The following is a 15,218-nucleotide window of genomic DNA, read 5'->3' on the forward strand; positions in this document are numbered from 1 at the left end:
TTTTTATAGGATAAATCACATGCCTCTTAATCTGCCATACAAGGTTGTCCACAACTTGGCCTTTTCCTACCTCTGCATACTCATTTCTTGCCTTTCCCTTCTCCTAACATATACATGTACAATGCTCCAAATATATTGAATTATGTGTAATTTTCTAAATGAACTATGCTTTTTTCCATATCTAGCACTCTGTAAAGTGTTGACAATATTAACTCCATTTTGTAGGTGAGAAAACTGAGACTTAGACAACTTAAGTGCTTCATACAAGGCTGTATGTTTAATAAAAGGAAGAGCTAGAATATAACCCAGATTTCTTTGGTTCTAAATGAGTTTTCCCACCACTACTTCATGCACATATATGACACTGGCAATTACAGATCACCATGTATGTGCCTCACATTAGTCTCCATACCTTTTATCATCTACCTTTTTTTCCACTTTTATTTTAATGTGAGATTTTGCATATATCCCCCCAAAAATGTACGGAGTATAGGTTGACATACACTCTTAAACCCACCACTTAGCTTAAGAAATAAAATGTTAAAAATATGGTGGAAGCCTCTGTGGACCTGGCTTCCTCCTGAGTAATGTATCCTCCTGATTTTGTTGCTTATCATTTCTATCATGACTTTTTATTTTTAAAATTACACATGTATGTAAATATAGTATTGTTTTGCACTTAAAATATTTTAATGAATTTTTAAAAGAGAGTACTTTGATTCAGAAAAGCATAAAAGCGTATATAATAAAATGTCTCTCCCTATCTTGTGTCTCAGCCAATCAGTTTTCCTCCCCATATGCAACCAAAGTTTTTGCTTTTTAGTGTTTGTTTTAGGTACATATAAGCAAATATATTTATGTATTTTTTATCTGCCTTTTTACATAATTGGTGGCATCAGTGTACATGCTATTCCACAAATTGCTCTTTGACCTAATTTCTCTAAGAGATTGTTTCATTTCAAGGCATAAAGAGCATCCTCATTTTTTGTTGCAACCACGTAATGTTCCATGGTATGGATGAACCAAAATTTAATTGGTTCTCTACTGATGAATGTTTAGGTTGTTTCCAGTGAATGTTATGCCAGTACATACAATGCTGCAAGAACATCCTAAGGCATAAGCAATTGGCACAAGTGTGAGTATATCTGTAGGAAAAATTACTTGCAATAGAATTGCTAGGTCAAACCATATGCACCTTTGTAATTTTCACAGATATTGCCAAGATGCCCCTCCTTTGAGGTTAGTTTGCACATTTTAAATTTGTCTGTCTCAAATTACTGGTGAGTTTGACCATTTTTTCATATGTTCATGGGCTTTATGAGTTTCTTTTTCTGTTAATTGCCTTTTTATCCTTTGCTCATTTTTTCTATTGGGTTGTCTGTCTTTTTCCTACTAATTTTTAAGCCTACACTTACATTTTTTCAGCTGTACAACACTGCTGCTAGTGTAAGAGAAGTGTGAGCGCACATGGTTGAATTTGTGACTGAATATGTCCTGTTGTTCTTATAGGCACAGTGTCTTATAAATGTAAGTGGTGACGCAGTGGTTTTTGTTCGTGAATCTGAATTAGAAGTGGTATCAAGTCAGCATCCTCCTGCCAGCTGCCAGCCTGCGTGTACTGGAGAAGTTACAACCTGAAGTAAATTGGAAGAAAGGAGCTCAACTACGTGAAAATCCCTTGTCTCCACTTTGTCCTGAATTACCTTCCCAGCCTTAAAAAAAATTGAACTTAATTTGAGATATTCAGAAATAATTGATACATTATATGGAGATTTGATTTGTCTAATCTTTATATTTTGTTTGCCTAGTCTGGAGACAGGCCCCATGGAATATTGACCCTTCAGTAAGTTTAGATAAACTTCTCAGAGAACTTGGCATAGCAGAGATGGAAGCTGTTGGTAACTTACGTTGATTTTAATAAAATCATAGTTTAAGAAATGAATTGGGAAGAGTGTCAGGAAACTAGGATAGCTACCCTAGTGTAATTTAGAAAGATTAAGCAAGAAATTCACAAATTGTTAGTGAATAAATAGTCTGATTTGAGGAATGTGTGAGGAAAATGGAGAAAAGTTTTCAGAAAATTACATGTGGGTTACTTAATGTATTTTATTTTGATGAGGAATTTGGTAACTAAAAGGGAAAAGTGCTTTAGCATCTTCTAAAAGGAAGTTAAAATTCCCCAACTTGTATTGGTAATATGCCCTACCTACTGTAAAAGAAGTAATTTATCAAGACTTCGTGTCCTTTGATTGTAAGTTTTAATAGTATATGTAAAGAAGGAATGGGATAAAAAATTACCATAAAATTTCATAGCTGGTCAAATTTCAGTTAGTATTTAGTTTGTCTAGAAGAGGTGGGGCTTCAACTGAGAAAGAAGAGGTCAGTAAATTTTATTGAAATTGTTAAAATGCAATTGATCTAGTAGGAAAATGAAGTGATTTTCTAATAAAACTTTACTGTACTCGTACCGAATAAACAGAATTTTAGTAATATCTTAGGGATTTTTGATGGTGAATTAGACTGTATTTGATATAGAATTTGGAAGTGTAACTTGAATATAAATATGCTGCAAAATGTATACATAGAAATACTTTTTCTGTCAATGCCAAATACCCATTGTAAATGAACCTTAAAAATCACATTCCTCCTTTGCTCGATAAAATTTCTTTATAAGACTCATAATTTTGCTCTTCTAGGATAACAAACTGCCCTAAAGATTAGGAATCATTTTTATGTTATTCCAGGTGTCAATATTTTGCTGTATTTTGTTTATAATTTTATTTTTTAAATAAAAGTTTATAAAGATAAGCAAAAATATTCCTAAATCTCTTTCTTTGTCTTATTAACGTAGTCTGTTTTCTGAATCACTTTCCATCTGATTATCTTCATTTATTGCTTCAGTCAACAAACATCTGTTGATCACCTAATACATGCAAAGCCTTGATTTTAATTTGGGGCATATATCCATATAATTGTGACACTTTTATTTTCTTTGGATAGATAGGTGTTCATTCAACAATTATTTATTGGATAACTCCTCCATCCCAGGGCACTGTTTTAAGCAGTGAACAAAACTCATAAACTTGCTTTCATGGAGCTTACATTTCAGTGGCTATTCAAGTGAATAATTTGTAAATTGTGATGTGTAGTGCTATATAGCTAAAATTTATCTAATGCTCACTCTTTGCCAGATACTCTTCTAAATATATATTTGCATTAACCCATTTAATCTTTACAGAAACCCTATGAGGTAGATACTATTGTTAAGCACCATTTTACCATTTTATATTGAGGAAACTGAGGGGTAGAGAGTTTGTGTGATTTGCCCAAAGACACAGTAAGTTGTGGAGCCAGGATTGAAGTCCAGGCCACCTGCTTCTAAAACCTACACTATTAGGTGAGAAAATGTGGGTATGGTTTGGGATGAGGGCCACTTTCCGAAGAAGACGATCCTGAAGCTCAGTCTTGAAAAATAGGTAGTTCGTGGGAATTGACTATTTGGTCATAGTTTTTACATCCACTTGTTTGCCACTCATCCATTCAACATGTAGTGTGTTCCAGTGACTTTTCTATGTAGGTGAATAATAATATAACTATCACTAATTGAGACCTGTTTAGTATCATATTCTGTGCACATACATTATTGCTAATGTTTAAAACAACAGTTTAAAAAACTATTTTAAACAAGCTAGATGGCATTATTCCCATTTTAATACACTCAACTGAGGTCCAAGCTGATTTCCAGAAAAGCTGGAATTTCCTTAAACATTCAGCCTTGCTGCCCATCTGCTCACGTGGGCTAAGATTTCATTAGCAGCATAATCAGCCCAGGCTAATGTTACCATATGCTCCCAAAGCTGCCATGGTTACGTATGTGTGTATTCCCTCAGAAACATGATCATTTTTAAAGGGTGGACTGGAACTTAGTCGTTTGGAAATGTTGAGGCAAGTTAAATCATTGAGTTCAGGCCTTTCTTCTTTTCTAATATAAGCTTTAATATACATTATCTGTGTAGTGCCTTAACTACATCTCCCAATTTTGATAGGCTTTGTTTTTCACTCAATTCAAATTATTTTATAACTGGCATTTTAACATCCTCTTTGGCTTATGGATTATATGAAAGTGTGTTGGTTAATTTCCAAATATTTGAGGGATTTTCTAAATATATTTCTGTTGTTGCTTTTTATTTTCCTTTTTTAAGAGGACATACATTTTATGATTTCAACTCTTTTAGGTTTATTGCTTATTTTATGGCCCAGAATATGATATAGCTTATTGGATTTTTCATGTGCACTTGAAAAAATGTTTATACTACTGTTGTTGGATGCAATTTTCTATGAATGTCAGTGAGGTCATTTAGTTGATAGTGTTGTTTAAGTCTTCTATATCCTTGCTAATTTTCTGACAACTTGTTTTACTGATTACTGTTATGGGTTGAACTGTGTCCCCCAAAAGGTATGTTGAGGTCCTAACCCCCAATATCTCAGAATAGAAACTTATCTGGAAATAGAGTCATTTCAGATGGAATTAATTAAGTTAAAGTGACGTCATGCTGGAGTAAGGTGGGCCTGTAATCCAACATGACTGGTTATCTGACCCGAAGGGGAGAGAGGCACAGACATGAGGAAAGATTGCCACGTGGCCACCAAAGCAGAAAACGCCATGAATTGCCGGCAAGTCACCACCAAAAACCGGAAGAGGCATGAAACATTCTTCCCTACAGGCTTCAGAAGATGCATGGCTTTACAGACACCTTGATTTGGACTTTCAGCCTCCCAAAATGTGAGAGTTAAATTTCTGTTGTTTAGCCACCTAGTGTGTGGTTCTGTGTTACTCAGCCTTAAGAAATGAAGACAATTACTGAAAGAGGAGCATTGAAATCTCTAAAATAATTGTGGATTTGTCTATTTCATCTTTAAGTTCTATCAGCTTTGTTTCATTTATTCTGAAGCTCTGTTAAGTACAAACACAGTTAGAATTACTATGTCATCTTGGTGAATTGACCCTTTTATCTTTATGCAATCTTCTTTATTTTTGGTAATATTCGTTTGTCTGAAGTCTACTTTGTCTGAAATTAATACAGCCATTCTAGCTTTCTTTTGATTAGTATTAAGATGATTGAAGTTTTGATCTTTCTTTTCCTCAACCTTTCTTCTTTTAATTTTTCTTTTAAATTTGGGTTTGTTATAGACTGTATATAGTTGGTTTTGCTTTTTTTCCTAATCTGAAATGTCTGTTTTGTAATTATGTGTTTTAGACCATTACTTTTAATGGAATTTTGATAGGGTTATATTTAAATAGCTTATATCTTGCTATTTGTTTTCTGTTTGTTCCATATGTACTTGGTTTCTTTTTCACTTCATTTTTCTGCCTGCTTTTGGATTAATTGAATATTTTTTTCTGATTTCATTTTCTTTCCAGTATTGGCTAGATTTGCACCTCTTCTTTAAAAAGTTTTAGTGGTTGCTCTAGGTTTTTCAATATATACCTTTAATTTATTACAGTCTATTTTTGAATAATATTATAGTACTTTGTACTTCAAATAAAACTTGCATAATTACTTTGTAGCTGGAGAATAAACTCTGAATGATTTCAAACAAATCTATTATTTATTTATTTTCATTCTATTTCCTTCAGGCTTTATTAGTGCCTTTGATTCCAGCTTCCTGAGATGAATGCTTAGGTTATTTATTGTCAGCTTTTCTTATTTTCTAATATATTTATCAAAAGTTATAAATTCCCCTGTAATTGCCCTATTAGCATCCCACAGTGCTTTTTATTTATACAGTACTTTTATTTCTTTCAACTTGGAATATTTCTAATTACCATTGTGATTTCCTTATTAATCTATCCATATTTTGGAAGTGTATTTCTAGTCTCCAAATGTATTTTTTTTTCACTTTGTTGTTTTCTAATTAAGTTGCCCTATGATAAAATATTGTGATCTGAATGACAAATTATTTGGAACTTGTTGAACTTTCTCTGGTTGCTTGCGTGATCAATTTGTGTAACTGTTTCACATGTACTTGGAAAGAAAATACATTGTTTATTTGTTGCATGTAAGGTTTTATATTTCCATTTCTATCTATCTATATCACCCTCTATCATCCATCATCTTTCTATCATGGATCTATAAAATCAAGCTAGTTACTTATGTTATTAAATCTATATCCTTACCAATATTTTTGTGGATTTGATCTATCAATTTCTGAGAAAATGTGGTATTTTGATTACATTGATCACCCAAATTAATGGCCTCTGTGTAACCATGCCTTTAGCCTGTGACTCTGCAGCTCTTCCCAATAAGAGATGGAGTCTATTTCTTATACGTCTTGGGCTTGGGGTGACCTTCTGCCTTGGATTGGCCAATAGAATATGGCAGAAGTGACTATGTGCCAATTCTGAGCCTAGATCACAGAGGTATTGTATGCTTCGCTTTCTTTCTGGAACCCCTACCATGCTATGCAAACAAGCCCTGGCTAGTCTACTTGACGATGAGAAACTATGTGAAGCAGAGATAGGTCATCCTAAATGTGCCCATTCTGAATTAGTTGACTGATGAGTAGTTTTATGAGCAATAATAAATTATTATTTTAAGCCAGCAAGTTTTGGATTGATGTGTTATGGACTAATAGCTAACTGACATGTTTTAAATGTCTACTGTAATTATGTAGTTATCAAGTTCTCTTTATAATTCTGACACTTTTACTTTTTATATTTTGAGGTTATGGTTGTAAGTACATGTTATTTCATGATTTTCATACCATGTTGGTTATTTGTATCTTTTACCAATGTAAATATACCTTTTTCCAATGTGAAATATGTTCCCATTAATGTTTTTTTAATCACATTTTTATATTGAGTGATACACAATGCACATTGACAAGCTAGTTTTCTTTGGGTTAATTTTTACCTGGCACACTTTTTCCCCAGCCATTTATATTTAAATTCTCTGTGGATTTTTGTTTTGGTTGTCTTTTATTTATGTATTGTCCACTATACTTTTCTTTTGCTCCTTCTCTGTTTTCTGTTGTATTGATCAAATCTCCCCACCTCTTTTTCCTTTACCAGTTTGGAAACTGTTGAGGTTTCAAGAAACGAATAATATCTTTCTTTTACCCATGTGCTCTGAAGCAATTGGGAGAGAGTAAGGCAGGTGGAGTTCAAATGCCACCTTGATTACCTATATTTTGAGGAATATGTATTTAAGTCTGTTGTCCCGGAATTACACAGACTTCCTAATCACAGTCACTAGCAGTGTTGAGTAACCACATAACTCCCCCATGGGAGGCTGGCAGAGAGCAGAATCTATGTTCTCTGCAGAAAAGCAGATCTCAAGAAGAAGAAAATTGGAAGGGGCTGAACTAAGTGTTTTGCTGCTTCTACCAAATCAGCATTCAGGGAAATCATTTTGTGTCCATTGTGGAAGAGTGAGAAGGGTGGCTTGAGAGCCCAGGGTGATATTTTAACAAAAATCCCTCCTGGAAGCATGAGGGGTAGGGGGATAACTATTCCTCCAAGATAGGTCATATGTTCTACGCCTATTCTTATAATGATTACCTTCATATTTCTTACTTTATTGTGTGAATTTCCTATGGCTGCTGTAACATTACCATAAACTTGGTGGCTTAAAACAATATACATTTATTCTCTTACAGTTCTGGAGGTCAGAAGTCCAAAATCAGTTTCCCTGGACACAAATCAAGGTTTTGGCAGATCCATGCTTCCTCCGTGGACCACAGGGGAGCCATTTCCTTCTTTTTTCCAGCTTCTAGAGCTGCATTCTCTGACACATGGCCTTTCCTTCCACTGGTAAAGCCTGCAACGCAGCATCTTGCTTCAGTGGTCACATTGCCTTTATAGTTTTCCAGGCTGCTATCACATATACACACAATGGGCTGGCTTAAACAATATAAATTTATCGGCTCCTGGTTTTGAGCCCAGGAAAAGTCCAAAATCGAGGCATCTGCAAGACAATCCTCCCTAAATCTATAACCTTCTGGTGCTAGCTACCAGGCATCTGTGGGATTCCTTGGTTTGTACCTTTGTCTCACCTCACATGATCATGCCCTGTGGTAGACTGAGTTATGTACCCCAATTTCAAACACCTTAATCATAGTCTGTGTTCCTGTGGATGTGAACCCATTTTAAATAGGATCTCTTGAAGATGATAATTGTACTCAACGAGTAACCCAACTGAATGACGTTGGGTCTTAACTCTGGTTACTGGAGTCCTTTATAAGCAGAAGAAATTCAATCAGAGAAAGCACGGGGAGAAGCTGGAAACCGGAAGCCAATCAAACTGGAAGAGAAAGGAAAAGACGTTGCCGGGTAACCCAAGGCAGCTTTAGGAACCCCAAGGACCGGTGGCTGCCAGCACCAGGGTGTTTCAGACTTTGGAGACAAAGCAGCGCCTTGCTGACACCTCGATTTTGAACTTCTACCCTGAAAACCGTGAGCCAATACCTACCTGCTTGTTGTTTAAGCCAACGTATTGTTTGATATTTGTAATAGCAGCTAAGACAGAACCAAGACAACTTCTATCTCTGCTGTTGTTAAATCTCCCTCTGCCTTCTTCTTACAAGGACATTTGTGGTTACTTTTAGAGTCCACCCAGATAATGCAGGACAATCTCCCTATCGCAAGGTACTTAACCTCATAGTTAATGCTCCTTTGCCATATAAGGTAACATTCATAGACTCTTGGGATTAGTATATAGCTATATTTGGGGGCCATTATTCAGTCTACCACATATATATCCTTAATATTTATTTCTCTAACAGGTCTTATTTAGAGGGTCTTTATCCTCCTACCAAATAAACAAGGACTTAATTTTGTTGTCTGTGAGTTTTAATTGTAACTTGTTTTAAAACATATACGAATTGTTATTTTTATATTAAAAATACTTAGATTTACTGATGTGCTTTTCAGATGTCTGCTCATTATTACTTTTTGCATACCGTTCTTCTGGGTTTGTTTATCTTCTTGTATTTCAAGTATATTCATTAGAAGTTTATTTACCCAAGTTCTGTGTTTATCTAAATATTTGTATATAAAAATGTCTTTATTTCACCTTTACTCCAGATGTAGTTTAGTTGATTATAGAGTTCTAGGTTCCCAATATATTTTTTCAAAACGTTGCCACAGTTCCTGGCACAGTGCAAGAGAACTGGGAATGAATGAATGAATGAACGAACTTTATAGATATTAAGGGGACAGAATAGCGAAAATATTCCTGAACTAGGTGTCAAAAGAACTGGCTTTATGTCCTGGCTCTTCTAGTTATTACAATTTGGCTTTGGAAAGCCGTTTTAACATATCAGTCTTCTCAACTGAAAATGGGAATAATAATAATAATAACTCACAAAGTCTTCTGAGTATCAAAATAAAAAGAAAATAATGTATTTGAAAATACTTTTTTAATTGTAAAATTTCTTTGGGAATCAATTATTGTAAAATGATATCAACTGGGAAACACTTCCGAAATACTGATTTAAATCTGCAACTACTTATTGAATTTGATAATGTGTCTTGCAAATGATTAGAATATTTGATGAGTTTGGTTTATTTCTCGTTGCTAAACAGAATCATTTTATTGTGTTTCACAGACTTAACTCTTACTTGAGTAATTTAATTATATCAATCAGTAAAAAGTATACTGTCACAGCAAAAATAGTGTATTTTGAACACTTGTGTAGTATATCAATATAATACTTTCATTGTGATTGTTTCAAAGTAGCTTTATGAATAAATGGTTAATTGGAAAACTTGATGTTCCTAGAGGTAATATTTTCCTGAAGTAATATTTCTTCAAATATTTTATTTGAGATTGTTTAAGGGAATTGGTTAAATCACTAGACAGGATGACAGATGAAGCTTAGAATGAATAATGACCTGGAATCTACCTATAATAGTCAGAAATGTTTTTTCTCCCCCTTTCTACTACAAACTGTCACACAGCATTTTATTCCCATAGATAAGATTTTTTCAAAGAAACTACTAAAGATCAGTTTGAGGGAAGAGGATTGATTCTTTTTGGCATAAGGATGAAGGTAATTATTCCGTATCCAACAAAACAAACACACTCACATTATAATAGTGGAGTAAGCCTAGTTACGTTATTCTTATCTGCATTGGGTGGTTATTTCCTGGGATTATTTAGAGAAGCTGGTCTACAGATGTAATTCCTATCTCTTTCTAGCTCTCTGAAATTGAGGAAAAATTATTTCTATTTTTGCTTGGCCACACTCAGTTTTGTTTGATGGGTCTCCTCAGAAATTAAATTGATCAGTGTCCTAATCCTTCAATTTGAAATAAAGTGCTCAGTTATTATTGACTCCCAGTGTAAATGTTAGAAATACCTCCTGGTTTATAATAAGTGTTTCTCCACATATTGGCACTAACACCTCATTTACAGATGTGATTATAATAGTGGAAATAAAAGTGGAAGCATCAATTCATAGTGGGTGGGAGGAGGTGAGGTGATCTTGGTTCAGCAGATTGACTGCTTTTTGTCCCCGTGGGCATTTTCCTCTTATATTTGTCTCTATTATGTTCCAGCGACACAAACCTAAAAGAACTCTGCTAATTGGTTCCAAATAGAGATGAAACTTCTTTCATCCTCGATAGAATGGACATAGGCACCACTTTACCTATCAGATTTTAGGACTAAAACTATTCATAATTTGCTTATAGTTCTTTTTAAACTGTTTCAGCTTATTTTAGTATATTAAGAAATATTCTGCCACTACCAGCACGGTGATTGACACATAATGGGGCACAGTAAATATTTATACGTGTTGAATGAATGAACACTTTTATTTCTTCTTTTTAAAAAAAATATTGAACGTTATTGTTTATAGAGTCCAAGACAGACTTTTTAACATTTTTAAATTTTTTATTTTTTTATTGTGGTAACATATACAGAAAATTTCCTGTTTTAACCACTTTAATGTGTGCAATTCAGTGATATCACAATCACAATATTGTGCTACCATCACCACTATTCAAGACCAAAACTTTTTCATCACCTCAAACAGAAACATTGTACTCATTAAGCAAAACTCCCCATTCCTCCCTCCCCAGTCCCTGAGAACCTGTAATCTAATTTCTGTCTGTATGTATTTAGTGATACTAGGTATTTTATATAAGTGAGGTCATATGATATTTATCCTTTTGTGTCTGGCTTATTTTATTCAACAAGATGTCTTCAAGTCTCATCCATGTTGTAGCATATATCACAACTTCATTCATTTTTATGGTTGAATAATATTCCATTGTATGTAATACCACATTTTGCTTATCTTTTATCTGTTGATGTACATTTACTTTTTGGCAATTGTCAATAATGCTATGAACATTGGTGTACATATTTCTGTTTGTGTTCCTGTTTTCAGTTCTTTTGGGTATATAGCTGGAAGTGAGATTGCTGGGTCATATGGTGAAGTACCATATTTTTAATTTCCTGAAGAACCTCCAAGCTGTTTTCCACAAAGGCTGCACCATTTTACATTCTCTCTAACAATGTATGATAGTGTATCCTTGCCAACACTTATTTTCTGCTATTATTTTTTTAAATAATAGCCATCCTAGTGGGTATGATGTGGGATCTCATAGTTTTGATTTGCATTTCTCTAATTGTTAATGATGTTGAGCTTCTTTTCATATGCTTATTGGCTATTTATATATCTATGGAGAAATATCTATTCAATTCCTTTGCCCATTTTTTAATTGGGTTGTTTGTTGTTGAGTTGTAAGAGTTTCTTTACATGTTCTGTATACTAAATCCTTGTAAGATCTATGATTTTCAGTTATTTTCTTCCATTCTGCAGGTTGTTTTTTTGGTTTCTTTATAATGTCCTTTGATGCACAGAAGGTTTTAATTTTGATGACGTCTAGTTTATCTGGTTTTTCTTTTGTTATTTCTGCTTTTGATAATATATCTAAGAAGCCAATGCCTAATACAAGGTTCTGAGGGTATTCCCCTATATTTTATTCTGAGAATTTATGGTTTTAGCTCTTATATTTGTGTCATTGACCTGCTTTGAGTTAATTTTTTATAGGATATGAGGTAGGGGTCCAATTTCATTCTTTTGCATGTGGACAGCCAGTTTTCCCATTTGTTGAAGAGGCTATTCTTTCCCCATTGAGTGGACTTGGCACCCTTGTTGAAAATGAACTGCCCAGAAATGTTTGGTTCTATTTATGAAATCTCATTTCCAATCCATTAGTCTGTTTGTCCTTATGCCAGTACCATACTTGCATTGATTACTGTAACTTTGTAGTAAAGTTTGAAATTGGGAAGTATGAGTTCTCCAACTAAGATCTTTCTCAAAAAGGTTTTGGCTATTTGGTGCCTCTTGCCAGTCCATAGAAATTTGATGATGGGCTTTTCCATTTTTGCAAAAATGGCTACTGGAATTTTGATTAGGATTGTGTTGAATTTGTAAATTACTCTGGGTAGAATTGACATGTTCACAATATTTAGTCTTCAAATCCCTGAATATAGGATGTCCTTCCATTTATTTAGGTCTTCTTTGATTTCTTTTAGCAATGTTTTGTAGTTTCTGAGTACATGTCCTTTTTATGTCCTTGGTTAAAGTTATTCCTAGATATTTGCATATCTTAGTTGCTATCATAAGTGGCACTTTTTAAAAAAATGTTGTCTTCAGATTGTTTATTAATGTGTATAGAAACACTACTAACTTTTGGGTGTTGATCTTGCACCTTGACACTTTGCTGCATTCATTTGTTAGCTCTAGTAGTTTTTTTTTTTTAATATTCATTTTATTGAGATATATTCACATACCACGCAGTCATACAAAACAAATCGTACATTTGATTGTTCACAGTACCATTACATAGTTGTACATTCATCACCAAAATCAATCCCCGACACCCTCATTACAACACACACAAAAATAACCAAAATAATAATTAAAGTGAAAAAGAGCAACTAAAGTAAAAAAGAACACTGGGCGCCCTTGCCTGTTTGTTTGTTTGTTTCCTTCCCCCACCATTCCACTCATCCATCCACAAACTAGACAAAGTAGAGTGTGATCCCCATGGCCCCCCCAATCCCACTGTCACCCCTCATAAGCCACATTTTTATACAATAGCTCTAGTAGTTTTATTTATTTTATTCAGCATTTTCTCTATATAGGATCATGGCATCTGCAAATTGGGAAAGTTTTATTTCTTCCTTTCCAATTTGGATGCCTTTTATTTCTTTTTTCTTGCCTAATTGTCTGGCTAGAACTTCCAGTACAATGGTGAATATTGGTAGTGACAGTAGGCATCCTTGTCTTCTTCCTGATCTTAGAGGAAAAGCTTTCAGTCCTTCACTATTGAGTATGACATTAGCTGTGGGTTTTTCATATATGCCCTTTATCATGCTGTGGAGGTTTCCTTCTATCCCTGGTTTTCTAAGTGTTTTTATCAAGAAGGGGTGCCAAATTTTGTCAAATGCTTTTTCCTGTGTCAATTGAGATGGTCATGTGGTTTTGTCATTTGTTTTATTAATATCGTATACTACATTTATTGATTTTCTTATGCTGAACCACCCTTGGCATACTTGGGACAAAACCCACTTCATCATGGTATGTGTAATTCTTTCAATATGCTGTTGGATTCAGTTTGGTAATATTTTGTTGAGGATTTTGGCATCTATATTCATAAGGGCTATTGAGCTGTACTTTTTTTTTCTTGTGGTATCCTTATCAGGCTTTGGTATTAGGGTGATACTGGCCTCATAGAATGAGTTAGGTAGTGTTCCCTCCTCTTCAGTATTTTGGAAGAGTTTGAGCAGGATTGGTAAAAACATTCTTGGAATGTTTGGTAAAATTCACCAGTGAAGCAAAAAAAAACTCCTGGGCTTCTCTTTGTTGGGAGATTTTTAGATTATTGATTTAAACCCTTTAGTTGTTATTGGTCTGTTGAGATCTTCTATTTCTTCTTGAGTCAGTGTAAGTAGTTTGTGTTCTAAGAATTTGTCCACTTCATCTAGGTTATGTAATTTGTTGGCATATAGTTGTTCATAGTATCCTTTTATAATCCCCCTTTTTCCCCTGTGGGATCAATATTAATGTCCCAACCCTTTCATTTTTTATTTTATTTATTTGCCTCCTTTCTCTCTCTCTTTTTTTTTCTTTGTCAGTCTAGCTAAAGATTGGTTGACTTTATTGATCTTTTCAAAAAACCAACTATTGGCTTCCTTGATTCTCTGTATTGTTTTTTTATTCTCTATTTCATTTATCTCTGCTCCAATCTTTATTATTTCCTTCTGCTTGCTTTGTGTTTAGTTTGCTCTCCTTTTTCTAGATCATGCAGCAGTGAGGTTAGGTATCTGATTTGAGAGCTTTCTTTTTTTTTGGTGTAGGCATTTGCAGCTATAAATTTCCCTCTCAACACTCCCTTTGCTGCCTCCCAGAAGTTCTGGATGCTGTGTTGTTGTTTTCATTTGCCACAGGGTATTTCATAATTTCTCTTTTGATTACTTCTTTGACTCATTGTTTAAGAGTGCATCGTTTAATTTCCACATATTTGTGATTTGCCAGTTTCCCACTGTTATTGATTTCTGGCTTCATTCCATTGTCAGAAAACATACATTGTATGATTTCAGTGTTTTTGAATTCATTGAGACTTGTTTTGTGACCTAACATATTGTCTATCCTGGAGAATGACCAATGTGCACTATAGAGGAATGTGTATTCTGCTGCCTTGAGGTGAAATGTTCTATATATGTGTGGTAGATCTAGTTGTTTTATAGTATCACTTGAGTCTTCTATTTCCTTATTGCTCTTCTGACTAGATTTTTTTTCCATTATTAAAAGAGGTATACTGAAGTCTTCTACTTTTAATGCAGAACTGTCTATCTCTCCCTTTAAATCTGCCAATATATGCTTTTTATATTTTGGGGCCTGGTGTTAGTTTCATTTTTTTAATAATTTATTTTATTATAGATGTTGTTTACAGAAAGATCGTGTGAAAAATAGAGTTCCCATATATCCCCCTATTACACTCTGTGGTATTTTTGTTACAATTGATGGAAGTATATTATAATTGTAGTATTAACTATAGTCCATGTTTTACATTAGGATGTATTATATTTTTCCCATATACCACCCTATTAACAGCTTGCATTAGTGTGGTCCATTTGTTACAATTCATGAAAGAACATTTTTATGATTGTAGTATTATCTGCAGTCCATCATTTACA

General features: G+C 34.1%; 1 protein-coding gene across 14 annotated transcripts in view; it reads left to right on the forward strand.

Moving 5' to 3' along the window:
* C2CD5 (C2 calcium dependent domain containing 5) overlaps positions 1 to 2,782 on the forward strand; it is a 96,775-nt gene extending 93,993 nt beyond the window's left edge. For all 14 annotated transcript variants that reach the window (XM_037845255.1, XM_037845259.1, XM_037845258.1 and 11 more), the window contains one exon: positions 1,510 to 2,782. In XM_037845255.1, the coding sequence (XP_037701183.1) occupies positions 1,510 to 1,638 (129 nt within the window). In that variant the 3' untranslated portion in view covers positions 1,639 to 2,782. The remainder of the gene's footprint in view (positions 1 to 1,509) is intronic.
* Positions 2,783 to 15,218: the final 12,436 nt, after the last annotated feature.

This window comes from Choloepus didactylus, chromosome 8 (assembly GCF_015220235.1).
Source record: "Choloepus didactylus isolate mChoDid1 chromosome 8, mChoDid1.pri, whole genome shotgun sequence".
Lineage (NCBI taxonomy): Eukaryota > Metazoa > Chordata > Mammalia > Pilosa > Megalonychidae > Choloepus > Choloepus didactylus.